At 45.2% G+C, this 23992-nt stretch overlaps 1 protein-coding gene across 2 annotated transcripts; it reads right to left on the bottom strand.

Moving 5' to 3' along the window:
• Positions 1-1381: 1381 nt before the first annotated feature.
• CRY2 (cryptochrome circadian regulator 2) lies at positions 1382-23992 on the bottom strand. 2 transcript variants are annotated; one of them, XM_058806191.1, is made up of 12 exons: positions 23783-23992; positions 20900-21008; positions 17228-17370; positions 10206-10390; positions 8810-8898; positions 7686-7826; positions 6877-7188; positions 5711-5862; positions 5381-5583; positions 4819-4908; positions 4179-4320; positions 1382-3694 (listed from the first exon to the last, which is right to left on the bottom strand). In XM_058806191.1, exons 1-11 carry the CDS (start codon positions 23974-23976, stop codon positions 4181-4183), a joined length of 1758 nt encoding a protein of 585 aa, XP_058662174.1. In that variant the 5' UTR covers positions 23977-23992; the 3' UTR covers positions 1382-3694; positions 4179-4180. The 2 variants fall into 2 exon arrangements, with proteins under 2 accessions (XP_058662174.1, XP_058662175.1); XM_058806192.1 differs by lacking the exon at positions 23783-23992 and adding an exon at positions 21144-21244.

Here is a 23992-nt window from a genome sequence, read left to right on the forward strand (position 1 = left end):
AAGAGGAGGAGGCTCAAACCTAATCTCTCCAGCTTTGATTTACATTATTCCACTCAGGCTAGAAAAAGCTGGACTGAGTTTACTGTCATTCTGGCTTGTCATCTTCAAAGGCACAGGCTGCTGTTTTCAAAAGGTTTTAGCCATGTGTGAGCCACCCCAAGCACTGAAGTTTTATTTTTTCAAGACCAGAAAGTCCTTGCCAGTAACAAGAGAAAAATTCAGCAATACCATGAGCTGAGGCACTCCTGTCCCAGATCAGCCCCACTGCTGAACCTCGACAAGGAACTGCATGGCTTCGTGCACTTCCTAAATCCTGCTGGTTACTAAGAAAAGTACTGTACCTCATGGAACTCTGCTCAGTTAGAGGTTCCACTAAGTGGGTCTACACAGGAGCACCAAGGAGGAGGACTGGATGCACAAGAACTTGACTGTGTCCTTGCTAGTTATTTGATTGCTAAGTCTAGTGTATTTAATACAAGCTCATGACTTGGCTTGGAAGTCATTAGCCAAAGGTCCACCACTGACAGGGGACCCTAGTTGAACAGTTGTTCACAGCTCTGTAGGACTTTCTGCCCCAATATCTACCCTCAGTTGAAAGAAGCCTTCAGGCCATCCTGGTGAGCACCCCAAAGCCACTGCTCCCTCTGCCCAAGCCAAGAGCTCACACTGTGCCCATGTTGGGGGTGCTTGTGTCAGGTACTGTCAGCTTGCCCTGAGACACAGAACACAGGAAACAGGAACCCCCAAACTGGCATCCATTTCATGCTACTTTCTTCACAACGGCCTCCAGCAGTCCTCTGCTGCTTATGAAACAAAGATGGTATCTTTACTAATGGTTACTGATGGCTGCTTCTTTCCCCATAAACTGGCCAAATCTTTTTGAACTCAAACTGTTAGCACCCACAACTGAGGAAGAACTTGTCACAAAGCTAAGCAAGGCATAGATTTGTTCAACCTGCCATCTTGTACTTTAACCAAGCATGCCAAATTCTAAATATTAATGAAAACAATGAATAGTCATTCCCTACTTGTCACACAGTTTTACCCACCTTTATCATTTCCGTTGGGAAAAGATGCCAGTGGGTGAATCCCAGCCTACTTATGAGGTTTCTTGAAGGGAGCTTTTCCCTTATCTTTCTTTGGCTGGCCTGATGTATGTGTATCATTCCCAGTGCTACTACCTGAGCTGCAGCTCTTCCAAATACCACCATCCATATCCCAGGTACTGACAGAAACCTTGCAAATGTGATCTCCTGCACCTCCACAAAGCCTTCTAGATCACTTAGGAGATGTAGCCTCCCCTCCCTGTGACTCTTTACCCCCACAGATCCAGCCCCAAAAATTCCATTTACCAAGTGAAATAATTGGATGACATCAAAAAGAGGGTTAAAGACACTTATAAAAAGTTTTATTTACAGACCATTGCCTAAGCATGAAACTCTCCAAATGACAGAAGTCACAATTTCTGTAACCTATGTGTACAAAGTGCATGTCTTTCCCCTTTCTTCTCTCTGTAGCAGAAGATGGGGGGAGGGGAGTATATCTTTTTCTTTATACCTTTCTGCCCCCAAGACAATGGGAGTAACAGCTGGGTCAGACTGAAGGGGACAAGACCTGTTGATGACTGGGTTATCCACCAGGCAGACTATGAATAGTAGTTTAGAATAAAGTAAGGTTAGGAAAAGTGACTCTTTGTTTACTTGTTCAGTCTGCCGAGTGGATTCTCTGTGGAAAAAGAACACAAGATCAAAGCCCCAGGGAATGGGAAGGAGAGGTTATTCAGCTATTCATTAAATTTATTCACAGACTCAATTCAACCACTTCAGGTTTCTCAGGTACATTTGACTCAGTTTCTATTCACAGCCCTGTTGCTCTGGGTGCAAATGCAGGCTCCAAAACTGAATCTGATTATCCCAGTGGGAGAGAACTCCTGTACTCCCCAAGCAGTTAGTTCCATAAGCTCACATATAGCCCACACTATCTGTGTCAGGCATGGATGAAAGGTTTTGGACAGCAAATGAAAACAGTGCCAACAGCAGCCCATAGCACGGGACGAGCTACTGCATCTAATTCCTCTTGGAAACAACCTTGAGAGAGAAACAATTCTCGAGAGAGAATCTCCTGCAGTAGCACCCTCCCTTGCACTCTTTGGTGCAGGCAGAGGTGCTCTGCCAGCACTGTGCTGACCTGACAAGTAACAGGACCCCGCAAGGAGTGTATGGTTAAGAGCCAGGAGAGCTACACAATCACCTCGCTAGGCTACAAAGCACCAGCGCGAATGCAAATGGCAAGGAGGAGCACTGGGCAGGTACAGGAGTTCACTGTGTGGAAATTCAAAACACAGATGCCAATACAGAAAAGAGCAAACAGAATAGACACTGGACTCTGAACTTGAGGAAGACTCACTTCAAGGAGCTGATGTGCAATACATCCTCTGTCAGTATGAGGCACTGCTCAGGCTACACACCAGACACAGGCTCCATTTGAGAGCTCTCAATCAGGGAAGGATTGTAGGAATGCTGGGCCCAGGTGTAGCTTCCTTATTACTTGGATCAGATCTATTCTGAGATACTGCTTTGCTCATATCAAGGCATGATCTTATTCTCTGAAGAATTCCTTCTTCTCAGAGTCACAGAATCAACTAGGTTGGAAAAGACCATTGAGATCATTAGGACCAACCTATATGACCTAACATCAATATGTCAACTAGACCACGGCACTGAGTGCGACATCCAATCTTTTCTTAAACTCCTCTGGGATGGTGACTCCACCACCTCCCTGGGCAGCCCATTCCAATGCCCAATTATTCTTTCTGTGAAGAACTTTTTCTTCATGTTCAGCCTTAACTTCCCACAGTGCAGCTTAAAACTTTGTCTTCTTGTCCTGTCTCTAGTTGCCTGGGAGAAGAGACCAACCTCCACCTGGCTACAATCTCCTTCCAGGGAGTTGCAGAGAGTTCCTCTTCCCCAGATGTCAAACAGCTCTGAAGTGGCCCATTCCAGGCAATAGCACTATGACTCACCTTGCAGTGGCAATGTTCTTTTGCAAGGAAAGTTCTAAGTGCCTTTCAAGGGTATCTGTTCTTGTGCTACAGTTGACCTTCATTTTGTTTCCATCCCACATAGCATTACCTTGATTTACTCAGAAAGCATCTCCTTCCTCGTCAGCCTAATGAAAGAAATACTGAGTTTTCCCTGTTCTCTTGTAGGATGGGTACTCTATTTTTGACATTGTAGCAGCTTCCTTCTTAACTCCTACTATAATTTGAATTAATCAGCATACATCACTACCAAGTACTATTGCTGAGAAAGGATGCTCACTATTTCTGAGATATACAGATGCCGATTCCTGCATCAATGCATCAACTCATACACACTGAGCCATTGTCAGAAAAGAAAGATACACCTGGGAGTGAGCAAGTTGACAGAATGTTCTTGCCCTGTTTAATGTGGGCAGATTTGGGCATGGCTGAGAAGAGATGTATTTGGCTCCCTGGAGACCAGAAAGCCAAATATTCCCAAGCACAGGTAATGCAGCGCCCTTCTGTGGCAGCTATTGGAATTACACAGTTACACGAGACCCTGGATTTCCTGTTGCAGACGGCAAGTTCCAGTCCCTCTGTGACAGCAGCTCCTACTTTTCTGGTCACCTCTTCAGCGCTCTCTCTCTTCACTTGCAAGGTGCTTGTCGCTGGCTGTAGGAGACAGTAAAAGAGACAATTTGTCTTGACCTCCCTTGTCATACTGAAAAGCTGGCAGAACATGTGACCAGCTTCTTGCCTCCTGGGATCTGGAGCATTGCAGGCAGATGACTGGACCTGCTTGATCTCCTGCTCTAGCCCATCCCCTCACCAGACGGGAGAACGTGGCTGTGGCCCACGCTGTGGAAGGGGACGCAACCTCACAAGAGCAAATGCACCAACAAGTGTGCTTTGTGACAGCTCCAGCACAGGGCACCGCTCTCCACCGGCCAACGGAGCTAACAGTGTGTCACACAAAATCCAAATGACCTGCAGGCAGACCACTGCCATATTTCTGGACTGTGGATTACTTAGGAGCCTTACACATCCCTCTGCAAGGAAGTCCATTTTGTTCATTAAAATGGTGGGAGTAAAAATGGAGCCTTATTAGCTTCCAGAACCAGGTAGTTTAAGCCAGATCACACTAGGAAGTACTCACAATCACAAACTCTTTCCAGAGATCTCTGAAGCAGGGAGATCTGTCACTTTGGCTCGTTTGTACAGTTCTTCAGGGCATGGCTCTTCCGCTCCCTCGTGTTTGCGTTTTGGAGAAGCCTGGTCTGCTTGAGACAGCCTCACTGCTGTAGAAGGAAGAAGAGACATCACTGCAATGGTTTCCCTGTGTTTAGATGGTCTCACAAGTACACCCATGCCTAACCTGCCATAGAGCTGGGAGAAAGAAGACTGCACAAGCAGAGAGCCATTTGGTCACAGTTTCCCTGAAAACTTTTACCAAAAAATCTTTGTTAAAAGCAGAATTAAGTCACCCCAAACACAAAAGTATCCTCCTTTGACAGAGGACAGCTTAATTATACCTGATTAACCCTACAGCGATCTGCATTTCTCCTTTAAGTGGCTACATATGATCCCATACAGGCAATAAAAGACTCACATTAATAAACTCTTATTCTTCAGCCATTTTAGACATGAAGGCTCACTGGGGACTTTTGGAAAAAATGTAAAGGAATGTGAATGTTTTCCTAGCTGCGTAGCCTCTTCTTATTAGAAAAGGATTCTCTCCTGCCTGTAATCTTTAACATGACATGAAAATCAAAAGCACACAAATAGGTCCAACTCACCTGTACTGGTGCTGCAGCCCTGCCCTGAAGCAGAGTCTGTGACTGGGCCACTGAGATCTTCCACACAAGAAGGGACAGATGCCAGCAAACCTAGAGAACGGCAAGAGGATCTGAGTTAAGAAACAAAACACTCCTGGGCTGGGAGAAGCTTTTCACAGAAATACCTTAGTGATCACCAACCAGCACATCCATATCCCAAAGCAGGAGGAGTTCAGAGCTGCACTGACCCAGTGCTGACTATAGACACACACTGTGATCCAGCTGTGCATTTATTTAGAATATACTGCTTAAGTTTTCTTACAAAGTGGACAATGGACCACTAGTGGTAATATAGACTGTGCCATGCTATCAGCAGCTCTCAGACCTAAACACTCCACTCTTAGCTGTCTGAGAACATAATGGAGCTCTCCCTGGAAACCAATTGAGAAGATTTGGCAGGCACTGCTTCCTCTTGCAAGGACAGACCAGAGAGGCAAGTAACACCTATTTTAAATCATGACCTTTTCTCCCAGCATTTTATCTCCTATTAAAGACACAAATGTTTGCCATTGCTGGTACTTACAGAGGCCCCTATAGCGTGACAGCTGCTGGTAGATCTGCTTCATGCGCTCGATGTTCAGTCGGCTGGTCTCTGCGTGGTTCACCATGGGTTTGGGGTAGTCCACCCCAATGATGCACTTGGCTGCCTTCTGCACAGACTCTGGCGCATTCCATGGTTCGTAGATATATCGTGAAGGGAAACCCTTTAGTTTGGGCAGATACCTCCTGCAACACAAGTAGAAAGCAGTGCAGCACACACAACACACAGAAAGTGCCATGCACCTGTGAGCCCCTAATTGACTCCAGCTTAGAGATGCAGAAACAAAGATCAGCTCCAGTCAACATCACTTACTTCACATAGTCACCACTGGGGTCTGTGCGACGTCCGAAGCCCACAGGACAGTAACAGTGGAAGAACTGCTGGAAGAACGCGCTGCATGAGAGCCACATCCAGCTGCCCGCGTTCACGCTGAAATCTGCATCCAGCAACAGCTCATCAAACACCTGCAGCAATTGGAGGAAAAGGCACTGAGACCTTCCCTGGGGAGGACTTTGTGGCAGTAGGACCCAAGATGCTATTTCAAATGGCAGGCACTGAGCTATGAGAACAGAGCAGCAGCACAGAGGTGATCTGCTGGCTGAAGGCAGTTGGCTGGTCAATGCATCTCACTTCCTGACACTTTCACTTAGGGAGGCATGGTCTGCTCACACTGATAAAGTGCTGGCTTATCTCTCATGCAGCTACAGACTAAATCACTACCTAGTGTTGCAGCAAGCTTTGGGTATTGATCCTAGCCTGGCAGGCATAACTAATGTAAAGCATGAACCCTGGGAAGGAGAGGATGCTGCACAGAAGAATGTGTGCCAAAGCAAGAAGAAAGAACCCCTCTGAAGGTCCCAGACCACACTACCACTGAGAGGCAGAAAGGTTTCAGCAGTAACTCACTCACATCCATGCACTTCAGGCAGCACTTTCAATTATGCTCTTTGTCAGCTTTGTGACCAGAAGCCTCTGCCTCCACTTTTTGTGTAGGGCACTATGTACACTGGATAGATTCAAGCTGTGTGTCCTTTCAGATTGGCCCAAGAGGAGGGTCTTTTACCTCTTTCCTTGAGAGACTCTAGACTCAGATTTCACAGTCATGGAGCGCTCCCTGACCGGAACAGTGATGGATTTTATAATGAGGAAAAAGGTAAGGTTAAGAAGTGACATTAAAGTTGCAAAGAAAACAGATGGACTGAGAGAATTTTTACAAAAAAAACAACCCAAAACTAAAAGCACCCCCCCATTTAGTTATGGTTACTTGAGGCCTGTGACACAGTCAGAGCCTTGCAGTAGAAGGCAGAAAGAAGTCAGGCTGTTGGCTGGCCAAGAGCCTGCTAGCAAATCCTCTCTTCCATGCACCTATTACACGTGAAGCAAAAGCCATACCTGTGTGCCCATCCTTGCAGCAAGTGCCAGGGAGACTTTGTTTTCCTTATGGCCTCCTGCAAATATCTGAAAATGCCAGGACTCACCCTGACTCCTGACTCCCAGCTGATCCAGAGGTCACCCCTGGTCAGGAAGCAGGCCACTGCATGTCTGGCCAGATGGTGAATCCACCCTTCTTGTCTCAGCTGGGTCATGATTGCATCAATCCAAGGGAAGCCTGTCTTGCCCTCTGCCCACTTTGCCAAGGCTTCAGGGTTCCTGTCCCAGGGGATTTGTATGCAGATGGGATTCCCCTCCATGCGATCAAACTTTGGGTTGTTGGTGGCTGCTGTGTAGAAGAACTCCCGCCACAGCAGCTGTCCGTACAGAGAGAGGGGGGGTGTGCTGTTCCGCTTCACCTGTGGAGAGGGAACATGGCTGCTCACAAGCACTGAAGGACTGCCTTCATGAAGCTGAGCTGTGAGGCACCCATGCACTTGCACACATTTCTCAAGTCAGCTACTGACCACTGCCATAAAGGAGCTCATTGCTGGATCCCCCCTTATTAGAAAGCCCAGATGGTAAAGTCAGAGCACTGACAGGGATCCCTCAGTACAATGACAAGTGACTGGAACGATGTAAAACTAGCTGTAAATGGCTCTGCATGGCTCATAAAACAGAAGTCCAGACTGAAGAACAAGGTACCACCAGATTTAGGGCCTGTGTGAGTACATACAGGAAAATTACTTTCTTACCCAAAAGCCTCCTCTGGTAGTAGCAACAAGCTCAGCCCAACAATTAAATGCTAGGGAGGCAACTTATCTTTTGCACCAATTCTGGCACACTGTCTGGCAACCAGCATCATGCTATACATGCTCAAACCCCACCTGCCCTCCAGGTGAACCTTTTGTCTTACCTTCTTGTACAGCTCCCAGAGACGATAGTAAAACAAGCGGCAGGACAAGCAGCCAAAACGCAGGTAGGGACTGAGTCCTGTAGGGCTGGCCAGCAATGAATTGGCATTCATCCGTGGTCTTTCGTAATTTGCAACCCATGCCTAGACAGATTCAGGAGAAATGAGCCAAAGACCCCTTGTATTTGTGGGACACTGCTAAAGGCAAGCCCCTGTGCAGGTGGTGAGGACACTCACATCTGACAACACAGTCTCTTTTATTTACTTCCAACCACTGCTGGGAGAGGTCCCAACCCCATGCCCCATTCAAGAAATGCAAAACCTTTGCTCCAGGATTTACACTAAAGTTATTTTGCTCAAGAGGATTAATTTGCTTTGCATACAGGAGCTAACAACCTGGAGGGTTCCTAGAGATACCAGCTAACACAACTGTTTACGTCCAGGTATATCTATCTCATTTTACACACTAAACAAGTAAACTGGGGAAATTCAGACCCTTTGGTGGAGCATTATATTGATAATTTACTCCCTCTTCAGCACAAGTATTTATGCTTTGATTTCCACTACTGACATCAAGCCACCCAGCTGGATGGATTAAAGAAGTACAAAATGGTTAAAACTGAGCCATGCTTTGGCACCTGGGTCACCTTCCATTACTTTGAAATTGTTTACCTTGTGCATTATAATCAAGAACACTAGCCCCATTGAAAAAAATCTGATTATTTCAAGGGGCTCAAGGAATGCCAGCCAGTGAGACACTCTATCAAGATGCTGAGGGACAAGGGGACGGCATTCTTTTATAAGCATGTACTCACACTAATACCCAAGGTAAAGATAACAAGAGGTGGTGTGCAGTGTGCAGCAGGGACTGAACAACTTAACAGAAGAATTTCCAACTTTGCACTCCTCTAAAGGAAACTGAGAAGTAGACACAAAAAAAGAGTCCAATGTGCTTTAAACAGCAGCATAAAAAATATACTGCTCTAAATTTTTGAACCATACACTCCTTTCCACAGGTGAACATTATGACCACTGCTAGGAAGAGCAGGGAATGGGGTAATAGGCAACACTACATTTTTCATTTGGAGGCCCAGTCTGTAAGAAACACCACTTAAATAAGGGGTTACCTTTCTTTCCAAGTGTTTATCCAGCCGTGCCAGAGCTTCTGTCTCCCCTCCTTGCCAGACTGCAGGGGCAAGACCATCAGTAGGAAAGCCTGAGAGAAAGAACTTTGTAAGATTTGATGCTATGCCAGACAAAGGGCATAGATATGGGATAATGCACTAACAACAGCAAGACAGTACATACTACAGTTGCCTAATGTGGCTTACTTGCTGCTCTAATCCTTGTACAGAGGCAAATCATGTAGGATATAGGGAGAGCCTGCTCATGACACAGCACTTCAAGGGCCTCTCCCTGCAATGCTACAGGCAGCCTTACGGTGACTTTCCCCATTGCTCACAGCCAGCATTCTCTCTGGTGTGTCAGCACTACCCACAGGGCTCTGCTCCAAAGGCCAGAGCAGCTGGCAATGAAACATCTGCTTCACAGCTCTGCCTTACAAAACACCTTGCCATCGACATCAGCAGCTCACTAGGCAGCCCAGCTGCTCCTGGTAAGGCTCCTATTCTGCTGAGGCTGGTGCTAGGGAAGGCACTGGATTAGTGCAAAAGAACCACTGCAAAGGGGGAAGCAATAATGCAGTCCCCCTACAGTGCTCTGGGCACACAGAGGAGCCTCCCCTGGCAGTAAGCAGAGCAGTGTGAGGTTACAGGTAGTCTCACATTTGGCCAGACAATAAAGAAAGTAGATCCATGCAGGACTGCAGCCCTCAGGATACTCCTGTTGTGAAGCCCATGCTTTTACATGACTGTTGAAGCTGTGCCTTAGGGTGTCAGGATACTTCCTATAAAGCTGGTATGGAGTTTCCAGTCACAGACACTATTCTGCATTAGTCCTTTCTTCCCCTGCATTTAGATTCACTTCCCTGATGTAGGTCTTGCATTCCTCATGCCTCGGCTATTCATTCTCCTTCTTCAAGTCTTACAGGACTGTAAGCCACAGCAGGATGAGTGGAAGGAATTTTTGTAATATCTTTTGTCTTGCTAAGTTCCCAAATTGGTGCTGCTTGGCAACAACGGAATGAAATTATCTAAACCTGGTACACAGTTAGTTTACCTCTTCAGGTCTGTTACACAACATGCCTGAGACAGCAGCAGGAGGAAAGCAGCTGGTGAGGACATGAGATCCTAGTACAGTGGTTACACATGCTCAGTATAGCAGAGAGCACATTGACAGATGCAGAGCCCTTCAAAGCAGTGCTAAAGGGGATGCTGGGCATCAGCAGCAGTGCAAGAGATGCCAGTGTGTTATCACAAGGTCTGGCACTTGCTGAGAGAATTAGGCCATGCTATGGCTAGAGGCAGCCCATGTCAGGTGAGAATACGTGCCAGCCACTGAAAACAGTTCCACTAGATCCTGTTTCAGCTAGCAGTAGTCCTTGCCTTCACTCTTGACACATACCCAGCTCTTCCAGGGATGGGACCCCATAGACATCGTCATGGTTTTCCTGGATGTCCACTTTACATGTTTCCATCTGCTGACTTATTACAGTGCTCACTGGCTTCTTGGGGAGCTCCATACGGCTAATGATGGCCTGGAAGCGCTTGTAGGTGAGGGGTGGCTTGTGGCCATTGAGCTCAATTATTCTGGAGATAAAATAAACAAGGTGAAACAACACAGCCTCACTACCAGAGACAAGGAAATGACATCCAGACTGGACCCTGCTATCTCTGCTCAAGATAGCCCTTCACTCTGATTACTGAAATCCTTATAGACCTATGTTGCACTTGATGAATCCCTCAAAGGACATTACAATCAGCCAAACAAAATTCTAAAATACATTAGAAGACAAAATATCACATATTTCCATATCTCCACAAGGAAAAAAAAACCCTTCAAAACAGCTCCAGCTGAATCAAGCGGAGCATCATATCTCTCTCCTGGAGCTCATCAGACCCCTGTATGAAATCTCTATCTGATTACTGCCTCTCTCCTCAAGGTGGCAAATCCTAGACCTGCATCTGGGTCCCCTGACAACTTGCGATATCCTAATCTGATTGTGACCGTGCTTCCTTCTTTTCTGACACAGAACACAGAAGACTCAGCCTGTTAGTGACCCCTCCTCCATCTATCTTGGATGAGACAAATCCCAGTTTGCATCGCTCCTCTCCGCCTGTGATTAGAGAGATCACTATCCTCCCTCCGCGCCATAGATCACGAGCTGCCCTGTTTCATGGTATTGACCTGTGTCAGATCACACTATGGAAAAAGATAGTCAAGGTTCTCCATTCCTCTACTTCATCAAGCATCCACAGCCTGCTGGGGCCATGCAGTCTTATTTTTCCTGGGACAGAGAACTTTGAGAAGCCCCCTAGGCACGGTAAACTTCCCCAGGCTGAAAGACGCCATTTTTAACTCCTCTCCTGTAGGACTGGAAGGAGTTAACAGCAAAGCCGACAGCATAGGGATCGCCAGCATTACATAAAGCGGAGGCAGGCAACCCCACGGCTCACAGGAGCCGCAGCACAGCAGCCTTCCCCACCCATTACAATCAACAGCTTACGCAAGGGGCCGGGCTTAGGGCCGAGTGTTCCGGCGGCGCCATGTGCCGCCCGTTCCCGCGGGGCCGCACGTGTGGCGGGGCGGAGCGACACGCCGGGCCGGGGCTCCCGCACGTGTGCTCCGCGGTGACCCGGCTCCGCGGCCAGCCCGCCCGCACTGCCGGCCCAGGGAAGCGCAGCCTGCCCCACGGGCAGCACGGCAGAACAGATTAAAAATGGAGCCTCCTGCAGCTTCCTCCCTGTTTTTTCTGCTTTTAAGTTGTAAACACTGGGAGATAAAGACATTAACGAACAGGGCAAGGAGGGAGGGAAGGCTGCCATCGGGATGTGCACAGCACTCTGACATAGACATAGCCACAGAGACAGATATATTTGCATTTGCCTTACAGCCAACACGTTCTGTCCTGCATCACCACCAGAGTGCATCTCCTCTGCTTTCCTGCGTGCATTTTTTGGCTGTCTCCACGTCCCACCCCAGAGATGGCAAGAAATGACAGAACTCATCATCCACCACACTCTTCTCTGTGGCTGCTTTGTGAGTCCCCAAACAAGACCAGCCAAAGATCCACAGAAAAATCAGTGTTTCCACTGGATGCGAAGTGAGGCATTTCCAGTTACAGCACTCTAGAGAGGCTCACTTGTTTCCATAGGAATTCAGAGCTTGGAAGAGAAAATGTGACAAAGCTGCACCATGTTTGCCCTGAGGTGCTTGTGACAGGGGCAGGGAAGCTACTTCTTCCACACTGCCTCTTTTTTCAGTCCTGCTAAAGCTGCCGTTGAGTCAGAGATCCACATCATTGTACAAGATCCACAGCTAAAACTTCTGCGGACAGCTGGCTACTTGGAGCAAACCACTGTGACTAGCAGATGGATGCTAATGTCTGTGCTTCAAATCCTCAAGGATGTGAATATGAATGAAGTTACCTAGTACCACTCCTGAATTCCTAAAGACTTATTGCATAGGGGACACAAATATTATAAGAGAGGACTAGGACACGTTGCACATTTCACAGCACCTGACACTGGCATAATGCACTAAATCTGGACCTTTCACAGTATTGCCAGGAAAAGAAGTATTGAATACTGGATATTGCACAATATGGGATATTATACTACACTTACTGAGTATTGCAGTACTGTTCAGGCCTTCTGTACAAAAAATTGTACAGGAAGCTCCTCAAGCAGGGGTCCTTTCCTTCCTCATACTGACCTTCTAATCCAGGCCACACACTTTCACATGACTTTCAATGACAAATAATGGGAGGCCCCTCCCCAGGATTTAATACTCCCAATTCACCCATCTCCCCCAGCCCAATTTGCCACATGCAGCAGTTGTTCTAGCTTTCTTGAAGAGGAACAGAGAACCACTGTATTCATCACACAGAACCTTACCTTAGTTAGTGAGCACACCCAAAACTGGCTGTGCTACCAAACTAGCAATATGCTGCCCAGCACTATCTGACAGTAGTACCTTGATGCCAGAAGTTATGAAGGTCTGTTTGACCATCAGTCACACTTCACCTCAGGAAAGCAGGCAACCCAAACCTGACCAAACAATTCCAGCACTGCTATGATTATAAGGTATCCTATAGTCAGTCACCTGTGACAGCAGAGTGTCTGCAGACTCAAATTCACACCCTCACAGGTGTCAGCTTCTGAATCATCTCCACAGCAGTGCCCCTGCAGGATGGCTAATGGGCTCAGGAAAGCTGCTGGCCTCAAACACCTGACACCTCAGCTCGCTTGCAAATGACAAGGCTGGGTTCTGGCAAGGGACTGAATGTGCTCCCCCGCTTCCTTGCGGGAGGAAGAGCTGGCTGCCAGCGCTCGGCATGGAGGCTGCCCAAGGCAGCCCAGTACCAATTCACGCGGACTGTGTCGTTAGCCTTGCCAGCTTATGCAATTGCTCTGATCCAAATCCCCGCTGCAGAGAGCTCATGGAGGGCTCTGTCTAGTAGAACAAAGGGTATTTCTACGGATTCAGAGAGGAGATGGAGAACTAAACAACTGATCTGTCCATCCAACAGATGCTGAACAAAGAACAAGCGGTTCAACTTCCGCAGAAACACATACTGAGAAGATGAGAGATGAAGAAGTGACTTGATGACAGGCTGGGTATCAGCAGTGGGGGAAAACACCTGACACCAGAGCACCATGCAAGACAGGAGAGGATAACAAGATGTGGCAGGCAGAAGTTTGAGTAAACCTTCTTTGAAATAACCCACCTTTTTGGCACAGTGTACTGAACTGCAGAAGCACCAAGGCACGCACACCTCCCCACGCTCGGTTCATTTAAGTTAGCACGTGCTCCTATGAGAACTCATTCTACAGTCATTTCAGCCTTAGCCTCGGGCATTTGAGGAAAAGGTGATCCTGATGTATGCTACAAGCACACAAGATCACAGTGTTCTTTTCTGACCTAAACCACTCCTGCTGAACAACCCAGCCTGCCTGGAATTACAGAACCCACAGTGCTGACCATAAGTAAACACACTACAAAGGATTTAGATCCTAAGGAGGAGAAAATGGAGAAAATGGAAAAGAGACAAAACAACCTGTCACCTGGAAGTTGTCAGACAGAATAACTGTCAAGTAAAGGCTTATGAACAGGCTAAGATGATACCCAAGAACTTATCTTTTCTGTCTGACTTCTACAATCTGAACATTTCTCAGCTTGATTGGGATTTCCCAGATTTTCTCAGGAGTATTTACTAGCACGGATGTTAATTTTCTACACCCCTCTCCTTTTGGGGGTAGAGGAGGTAAAAGATTTTTGGGGAAGAGGAGGTAAAAGATGCTCTGATAATTACACAGGTATGCTGGCAGTGCCAACAAGAGGCAAACTGTAATCTTCCTACTGGGTAAAACTGGTCAAATTCACAAGTTAACTGAACAGGCTCTTGGCAAATGTTTAAAATAAGCTGGTGAAGGTGGTACCAGGAACACACTGCAGGGGATAAGACAAGTGCTGGATTCATTTATGTATGAGTGAAAGATTAGTCTAAATTGTTTGAAACTGGGCTGACAATCTTGTCAGAAACCTGATTAAAGAAAGAAGAGAAGTAGGATGCCACCACCAGGTATTATTACCACCTGCTAATTATGCAGGAAAAACATTAGGGTGAGCAGAGGGACAACACATACCAAGAGTTAGAAGCTGGAAGGAGACAGTCTGAGACTTCCAGGAGAAATACAGTATCAAAAACTGTATTACAACCTGCTGAGAAATCTCAGAGATGCCAAGAACCAAGAAATGTGAGAGTAACTGGACACCTCAAGTACATCCACACAGACTGGGCATCCATCACACCCCATCACCTTCCAAAACCCAGTTTTCAAGTTGCCATAAATGACTGCTTCATGAAACAAGAAATCAAGAACCCACAAGAAATGTTAATTCATTATTTAGTCTTAGACAGTGCTAAGGTATAGCTGAAAATGTTAGTTATCACTTGCCTGCTCTGTGACTTTAGCATGCATCAATTTAACTCCCTTCCAGGAGCAACAATATCATACAGATCTGAAAAGCTATTTCAGAAAGATCACAAGAGTCAAAACAATTAAAGAATAGCATCAGCTAAGACAACAGAGGCAGAATCTTTTGGAAAAATGAAGACAAAGACAGAAACCCACCAAACTTTGGTGAGTTAAATGAAAAACCACAGCATTCTTGCATCTCCTAATCAAAATCAAAGTTTGAGAAACTTTTTTTAAAAAGCATAAGTAGCAAAAAAAAAATCTAACCAAAACCATCCCATTTACAGATATTCCAAGATATTTACAGGCCCAAGAGGTGATAAACTCATTAAAGAGGGACTGTAAGAGCACAAGAAAACCCCTGCATATATTTCTGCAGGTGTATTCACTATGGAGGTATCTAGGGAGGTTATGACTCTTGGTTTTTTTAAAGAAAATGTTATCAGATGCTGTGACAGATTGGGAGAACAGGAAAAAGTGCCTGGTGGAAAAAAGTGCACAAAACAATGTGCTATGCTTGAAAAGCTTGCCAGGGCCACCAAATATTCACCCAGAAATTGTAACTGTCCAAATACTATAGGGGAAAAAAAAGAGTAAATACCACTCCTGATTTTAAAAGCATTTCAGGGGCATCAGAGGGACAAATGAATAGACTGATGTGAACATTAGGCAGATGGGTAGAAAACACTAATGGAAACAGTGAATGCATGGATATATGCAATATATTGGAGGGTTAATTTGGCCTTGGTAAAAGGGAAGTTGTGCCTGAAAATCTATTAGAGACATTTGAGCCTGGGGCAAAGGAGTCAATATATCCTCTGTGAATTTTGAGAAATTTCATTCAGATCCCTCAATAAAAAAATTCAAAGAAACCACAATAATTTGCAATAAAGAAAAAGGTCCATGCAGACAGAAAATTCTTTCATTTACAGAATTAGAGAAGGAATCTATTTTTCGAACAGGAAGAGAAATCCTACACATAGCTGAGCTAGGGCTTGTGCTGCTCAATATTTTTTACAAAATATCTGGAAAGGAACAAAAAAGAGCATGATGATAAAGATTACTGACGCAATAAGCATCTGGGATAGCTAAAGATAAAAGGCAACTTAACAATTTCCCTATATACCACATAACCAGCTGCCAAAAATATCAGATGAAATTGCAGTGTTGGTCATGTTGTTTCTCCATATGCAATCCTAAACTTATTTATACAGTAGCAGCCTCTCAAATAGCTACGACCATTCTGGAAGGAAGCCCTGAGACATCAGTTCAATGTTTAGCAGCACTCAGAAAAATCAGAAATAATGCTACTGTTAGGAAAAGACAGGACACATTATAGCACTCTAAAAATCTATGTTGCTTCTACATTTTGCGCACTTGTTGGCACTTTCACCACTGCTCTCCACCTCTAGAAATACCTGGAAGTATAAAGAAAGGTGATAAAATAAGAGATTTAGAACAGATTCCACATGAAACTCTCCACTTTGGAAAAGACATAGGTGACATGAAGAAGAATGTGATGGCCATTGACACTGGAGGGGTGAGGATGTAATAAACTTTGGTAATAAACATGGTATTCTAATGCAGAATTAGAAAACAGCACCTGCTCACATGACAGGTTCAAGAATCCTTCTCACTCCAGGGACAAATATTTCCACACAGCGTGTGCTAACTGCAAAGCTCCTTCCCATAGGAAATTATGGATGTTAAAGATTTATAGGAGAAAATCTACATTCAGCACTACTGGCAAAAGTCACATCAGAAAGAAAAGGGGAAAAAAAAGGGAGAAAGAAAAAAAAAAGGCAAGCAACCTGTAAGAATAGTTCTAAAACACAGTACTGACTTTGAAGTCAAGCATACCTTAGAGTCTTAGCTGAAAGACTGTCACCACCATTTAAAATCACATGTATATAGAGGGACTTTACATACAAGTAAATATATAAAAACTCAATATCAAAACAACAAACATAGCAAACACACAACAAAGACAAAGCATTCAGGTTTTAGAAAAAGGAAAGTTTGTTCCAATCTACCTTGTTTTACTTCTTCCAGCTGTCCTGATACATCCATCAGTTAAAAGCCCTGCTTTCATAACCTGTTTGAGACAACAGCTCAACTACCTTTATTACAATGAAGCAAAAAAAAAAAAAGACAATCCATACATTGAGGACATGCTCAAGGAGAGCAATCAATAGGACACAGCTGAGCAAATTAAATGCCACTCAAGTACAAAGTTTAATAAGGTTGAGGCAACACCCTTCTGTACATTCACGTCACTGTCAGCACTTTGACATGTTCTAATCAAAGCGGAGTGTGCCAAGTAATCCTTACGGGCTCACTCAGGATGACAGTATCAGTCAGTGTAATGCAACAGACTGAAGTCTTTGCAGACAGGACAATCCCAGCCTAGCCCTGACAGCACCTCTGCCCTTTCTGTGCCCATACCTGTCCAGGTCATAGAGGGTGTGGGAGTTCTCTATCACCACCTCAACACCAGCCTCCTTGGCCAGTTTGACGATAGCTGCATCCCTCTCCTTTCCAAACGGCTCCGAGTCATATTCAAAGGTGAGACGAGTGACTCCCCATTCCTGCAAGAAAAACAATACACCCAGCTGTCAAACAGAAGACTATTCCCAACCAACACAGTTACAAATGAAGATTTCAGAATTCCTGAGCAATTTAAAGTTCTGGAAGCTTTGAGAGTGTTGCTGTGAGGAACAGCAATCTGAATTTGACACGAGCAAAGAAGCAACAATTTTATCAGCTCTAGCAAACATCAGATCTGCTATGCAAATTTGTAATGTCAGGCTCAAAACACATCAGAGGAGGTTCAGTTCTTATCTATTACTGTTCTTAGATTTCAGCTCAGTTCCTGAGCCCCACCAATAACACGTTTTGCTGCACATGCTGTCCTGAAGTAACCTAACCATCCTCTTCCAGCATTTGCAGAAAAAGCATTTCAGAAAGCTCTTCCAACAGAAGTTCTGCTCAATCCCCCGTGTTTTTATGTGGCAACATTAAGTAAAATCAATACAGTCCAAATTTTTCCTGATATCTCTTTAAAGACATCACACAATAGGAAACCAATATCCATCCCAAACAGAAAGAAACAGGAAATTGCAGGACATAGGACAGCAACTGAGTGAACCTTTCTGGTGTGCACAGTAGGGTATGATACTGCAATTCAGATTTAAAGTCCTGTCTTTCTGGAGTTATTTTAGAACTCTAGAATTATAGAATGGTCGGAGCTGGGAGGAACCTTAAAGATCACTTAGTTCCAGCCCCCAGTCAAGCCATGCACTTATCTTCATAGCTTTAATAGATCCCTCACCAATTACATGGCATAGGCCTTATGAAAGAGCACTCAGACTTTTCTAGAGCACAGATTGTTCTCAAAGTCTATGGCCTAGTTTTCCTCAGAAAATGAATCCAATGAGAAGAGGTTTAATGGTTTCCACAGCGACCTTCCCAAGACATCCATCAAGCAGAGCAGCAGCCCACAGATTTGTTTAGCAAACACAACCAGAAATCTACAGACATTTAAAAAACACCTTGACACAACTAAGAACCACAATTCTCCAAGTGAGAGAGTCTAAATCACCCCTGTATATAGAGGAGACTTTTCTACCTGCCAAACAGAAGCAAAGCACAAAGAACAAATGTGGTAGTTCCCTGAAGACCATTAAAAATAATGCCAAATATGGGGAAGGGGATTTTGAAGCAGAAAACAACTGTACAAGCCACCTACATTTCTAAACATGCAGACTCAAGCCCAAAATTAATTTTAGGAAGGACAGAGAAATTAACAAGTTATATACCAATGAATGTACATCTTAAAGAGATCCTCCACCCATTTTTCAAAGTAAGAACATGACAGCATCCATAACTCAGAGCAGGGGTCAGACAGACATTCCAGGCCCTGCTTCTACATGATTTAACAGTTTAATTTTAAACTTTTCTTTCTTTTATAAGAAAGCCGGGAGCAACTGGAGGACTTGGAAAAGACGGTTTTGGTCTCAAAGAAATATACATTACTACCTTGAAAGAATGGAATAAAAAGCCATTAGGCTTACAGGTATTTTAGGTAAGCAGCCAACACTTTAAATTATTTAAATTTAATTAAATAATTAAATTTAAATAGGTATTTCCTACAGTTTTGAGAAGGCCACTGCTCTATGTGATACAGTAGTACACAGGAAACAGAGCACAACCAACCAGAAAATCTGTTACCTCTATGACAGTAAATTGCTGCAGATATACAAATGAAAAGTCATGACTGCTGATTTGCCTCTTAGTATCTAACCTAGAGCAAAGAAAAACTGTAGGGGAAAAAGCACCAAAGGAATTGTGAAAACACTTCAGTGAACAAACAGTGCACTTTTATAGAAGAGGTAAAACTACAGATGTTTATTCAGAAGAAGTGAGACAAAAACTTCTGCACAAGTTAACACACTGCTAACTAGTATACTTGTCATGGTATCCATACACAGCAGTGCCTTTGTGGTGACTGGTAATGACAACATAGCTCAGCTACTGGCAGAGAGAGCAGAAATTACATTAGGCCCAAATATTGCAGTAACAAATGTGACATAACTCTCCTCTTCACAAAAGCTGACAGCAAGGCACAAGCTGCTGCTAATTCTGTGTTCAGTGCAGCAGCTCTGGAGAGGCCTCAATCCCTACAAAAGCTACATACTTATCATGTAAGAGCATCAGCTTCCCTCTACACCTTTTTCAGGTCTGTTACAGTACTCCTGAGATACTCATCAGCTCACCTACCCAGACAAAACAGACTGCAGCAAAAAGCAGTTCTGTCTGATTACACAACCAATGTCTCCAAACTTCAGACTCTGCCAACTAGTTTTTGTTCTTTAACCAACTGAGCATTTTTCTCTGATAAAGTTTTAATTATTCTGTGGATACCCTGAACTAAAGAGGGCATGAACTACTGTTAGCTGGAACTTACTTACAGATCAAAAGATAAAAATCCAGACTCTGAAAAGGGTAAAAGCAGCACTTAGTTTGTGTCACGTGTTAAGATGCAGAAGCCAAAATAGGTATCAGTGCCCCTTCTCATCTGCAGAGTCCAGTTCCTCCCCGGTACTAACTGCCCTCCTCCAGAAAGTACACATCAGAACCATTTACACAAGGAGGGTACATATTCAAGTTCACCACTCCTCCTCTGGCAGCTGGTCTGCAGTAGCATCTGGGGGACTCTAGTTCTGTCAACCATACAAGGCACAGCCCACATGACACCCCCAACTCATACAACTATTAAGAGCCACTTTTTTTTTCATTTAGTTTTGTAACACTATCAAAGACATTATCAAAAAGCTTCAAGAACCTTGGGAAATACAATCTTAGAACAGGATGGAGAAGAATGACACTGTATGAGAAGCCCTGATATTCAAGGAGATGCTCTTGTTAGCCCTGACATCTGCAGCACTGACATTATGATATTAGAAATGTGCCCCAATGATCCATTATTGATCACCAAGGTAACTGCATATTCCTAAACAGTACATCAGCAGGAAGCTTGGACCCAAGCTATATCCTGCTGCTGAGATGACTAAACTGCAGTCTTGAACAGAAAAAGAAAAGGAAGGTCAGCTAACATAAAAGCTCCTGAATATGGAAATTTTAACACAAAATCCTACTTGCAATTCACATACAGATCAGTGAACTTTCTTTTGTTGTCTGTAAAGGTCTATGGACACAGCAGTCTTCCTAAGTAAAAAGTGCAATAAGCAAATTGCCACTAGGGAAGAAGCTCTCAACAAAGAAGGGTCACAGTGTGTCACAGTGCAGCTCTGTGAGAGGTGACTTAAACGAAGTTCAAGACCACCATCCAAAACCAGAAGCTTGGGCACCCTGATAGTAGGTTACACTCTATAACTATATTTCTTCGCAAGTCTGAGTTCAGGTGCAGATCTGGCTCCCAAGCTTTTCCTCATAGATAGTAGTTAGTTGTAGTTAAGGAGGAAAGTTTGTTATAGTGAAGAACTAGTTATCGTTAAAGAGATGCTGAGGGAATCACCAATCATTAGGGAGTGAAAGCAAGTTTAGCACCAGGTCACCAATTTTTCTTTGTTATGCTCCAAAAAATTACTCTCTTACTTTAAAGAGTCTTGGGAAGACATCTGTTGGCTGCCCTCGCACGACAAACAAGCGAGAGTTCAGTTTCCTTAAACTGTTATCCAGATCTTCCAGGGACTGGAGAAGAAATCTGCAGAGAAGAAACAACAGCAGTTAGTGTCAGCTAAAAGGCAAATGAGAATTTGCATGGAACTCCAGCAAACTTGCAGCACAAAATGAAGCTGTAAGTTTGGACAAGAACCAGAAAACAAGAATTTATATTTACCTCTGGTCTGTCTAACAACTTTTATGAGATTGCAGCACCAGCCAGCTCCCATTCACTCACATGCAATTCGTGCTTGTCCAGATCCACGAGGCTTCCAGGATGTTCTTCTTACTGCAACCCACTTCCCACATTCTCCCTCAGAGGTGGGAGAACACCCTTGTCAGTTCTTGTCTCCACATTACATGGAGAAAGCATAAACCATGTAATTCCCTACTGTATGTTTTTTCACAGTTTTTGGGGCAAAAAGGGATGTTGCATATGAAGAACAATTTTGATGCATTACTCCAAAGAAAGTAATGAAATACTGCAAGAACTGTGCAGGTTTTAGTTCTAGCTATAAATACACCATGTCACAGCAGAGAAATGTACTCTCCCAGCTCATCAGTAGCACAAGACTGAGCACCAAGATCTCCCGAGGCAAGAATCATCTGTATTTTGAATAATTGCAAAGAGAACTGCAATTCACCTTGCACCATGAAGGCACAGAGATGGGAGCATACCAAGACATTCTTCTATTCCCTCTCACCCCAAAACTCTAAAAAGCCATGTAAGTGCTTTCTGCATTTAATGGTGTGTCTTACTGACTCCCCACTATGCTATAAACCACCTAATGTATAACATTTGCTTTCCCAGTCACACATCACCCAATCTACAGAGTCACTTCACTTTGTTTTATTTAACTCTGCAAAAGACACCAGCTTTAAAACTTTAATGTCTCCTCAGCACCTGGCACTGCCGGCACACCCAGAACCCTCTGTAAGTGAGCCTGCCAACCCTTACCTTTCCCTCTGTCCTCCATGCCCACTGTGCCGTGTCTGCTCCCTAAAGACCCCCCCAACAGCCAGGGAAAGCCAAGCTACTACAACTGCACTGCAAAGAGGCACCTTCTCTCTCCTCAGCTGCACTGCCCACAATGTGAACTGTGAGCTTCCAGATAGAGCAAGTTAGCTCTGCACTTCTGCAGGGAGAAAAGCATGCAGGGTTCAAAAAGAAGGGCACTCTATGACAAAGGAGAACACCCAGAACCAGGTCCAGGTAACCTAAAAAAATCACTCCGTGAGCCCCAGCCCACTTTCCATTTATTACATACGAGCATCAACTGCCCAAGGTGTTCTAAAAACTTTAACAAGCATTAATTAGTACTATAATGGCTCACACATGCTGTGCAGTTAAATAACATAAGTTTTCCAACACGATACATTTGTGAGAACTAGGTAAAACATAAGCATTTGCCTTTGAAGAACAGAACTCTGAATACAAATATTTGGATTAAAAAAATTAGCAAAAACAAACCCAAGGCTCACAATGGGAATGAATGGGATTTTGGCCAATATAAGTAACTTGCTAGTACGTTTTTTGCCTAACAGCCAGGGGCAGTAATTTCTGACCTCTGCAGTAGCTCCACACCTCCAAGAGAACATTATTTTTAAAAACTTTGCTTGCTCATATATTCCATGATTACAACATAAAGAAGACTCCTAACTGTTTCCCTCCCTTCGCAATGTTGGTGGAAACAAAGAAGGATTAAACAGATCAGGAATTAATCTGTTGTGCCACCACCTCGGTTCTTCCAAATGAGGACAGTCAGTAACAACAGCAGCACGTGAAAGGCATTCCTGTCTGCTGCTGCCTGCAGAAAGTCTGGCCTATGGAAAGATCAATTCAGATTCCTATAACAGAATTCACAATTTTCTGCACTTTGAATGACTACACTCAAGTGACTTCTGCACATTTACAATTTTTATGCCATTGTCTGCTGTGGGATTCTAAAACATACAGATATGACCCATACAATCCCATGCCTTGAAATGAAGCTAAGGTGCACACTAGAAGCAATCAATTACAACTCCAGTTTCCCCAGTGCACAGCCACGTGACATTTCCAAGAGCTCTCAAAGCATCTTTAGCCGGGTGGTTGTCTGTCGACTTCCTCTGAGGGGGTAGTGGGAGATCTGCTTCACTTGTACGCAGGGGAGTCTTGCCCGGGAGAATCCCTATCTGGACTGGGGTTCCAAATATTTAGGCTGCTGAGACCTGCCACAACAGCATTATGTAATGTTACTGGCTACAGGTACGTGAGGTCTTGATCTTTGCACAGACGTGACTCATGCTATACATTTTTCCATTTGCAGAGACGAGGAAAAGCCCATTCAGCTTCATCTCTAGTTTCTCAGCAGCAGCCGATGTGCATTTCCCTAAAGCCGGAGCGAAGGAGGCCGGAGCTGCGTGCGCACATGCCTACGCGCGCCCGGCATCCCAAGGGCAGAGGGGAGGCGTGCCGCAGCCGCCAAGCTGAGCATTCTTCGCCCTCGTCTCTTCAGTCAGGCAAAAGGGTTTCCCAAAGCTAAGTGTCCATCTGTTGCTGCTCTCATGCACCCGCCCCGCTGATAAAGTCTAATGACATTATATAAAGTTGAAGGCATCCTCCCACACAGGCAGGCAGCATCGCTGAGAAAACCGCGGCGAGGCCAGCCGCTCTCCTGCAGGAGGGCCGGGGAAGCACTAAGTGGGCCCGACACGGAAGCGGGTGCTGCTGCGGCCCCACCGACACGGCCCACACCGCGCCCAGAGCGCTCCGGTGCCGCGGGAGCCTCGTCCCGCACGGTCCCACCCGCGGCCCGCAGGCCCGGTGCCACTCACCGCCAGCGGTTGATGCCCACGGCGGAGGAGGCGGCGAACCAGGGGTCCAGGATATAGATGCAGCGGAGGGACGTGGCGTCCCGCAGCGCTTCCTGCAGCGCCGGGTTGTCGTGGAGCCGCAGCCCGCGGCGGAACCAGTGCACGGAGCGGCACAAGGCCGGCGCCGGGCCCAGCGCGGCCGCCGCCGCCGCCATCGCCGCCGCCCGAGCC

Source organism: Ammospiza caudacuta, chromosome 6 (assembly GCF_027887145.1).
Source record: "Ammospiza caudacuta isolate bAmmCau1 chromosome 6, bAmmCau1.pri, whole genome shotgun sequence".
Lineage (NCBI taxonomy): Eukaryota > Metazoa > Chordata > Aves > Passeriformes > Passerellidae > Ammospiza > Ammospiza caudacuta.

Coding starts and splice junctions, on each gene's coding strand:
- CRY2 (XM_058806191.1), bottom strand. CDS start 23,976: ATGGCGGCGGCGGCGGCCGCGCTGGGCCCGGCGCCGGCCTTGTGCCGC. Junction 5,863..6,876: donor GCTGGGAGTCAGGAGTCAGG/GTGAGTCCTGGC, acceptor CAATTGCTGCAG/GTGTTTGATGAGCTGTTGCT. Junction 4,909..5,380: donor GTCACGCTATAGGGGCCTCT/GTAAGTACCAGC, acceptor GCCGTTCTCTAG/GTTTGCTGGCATCTGTCCCT.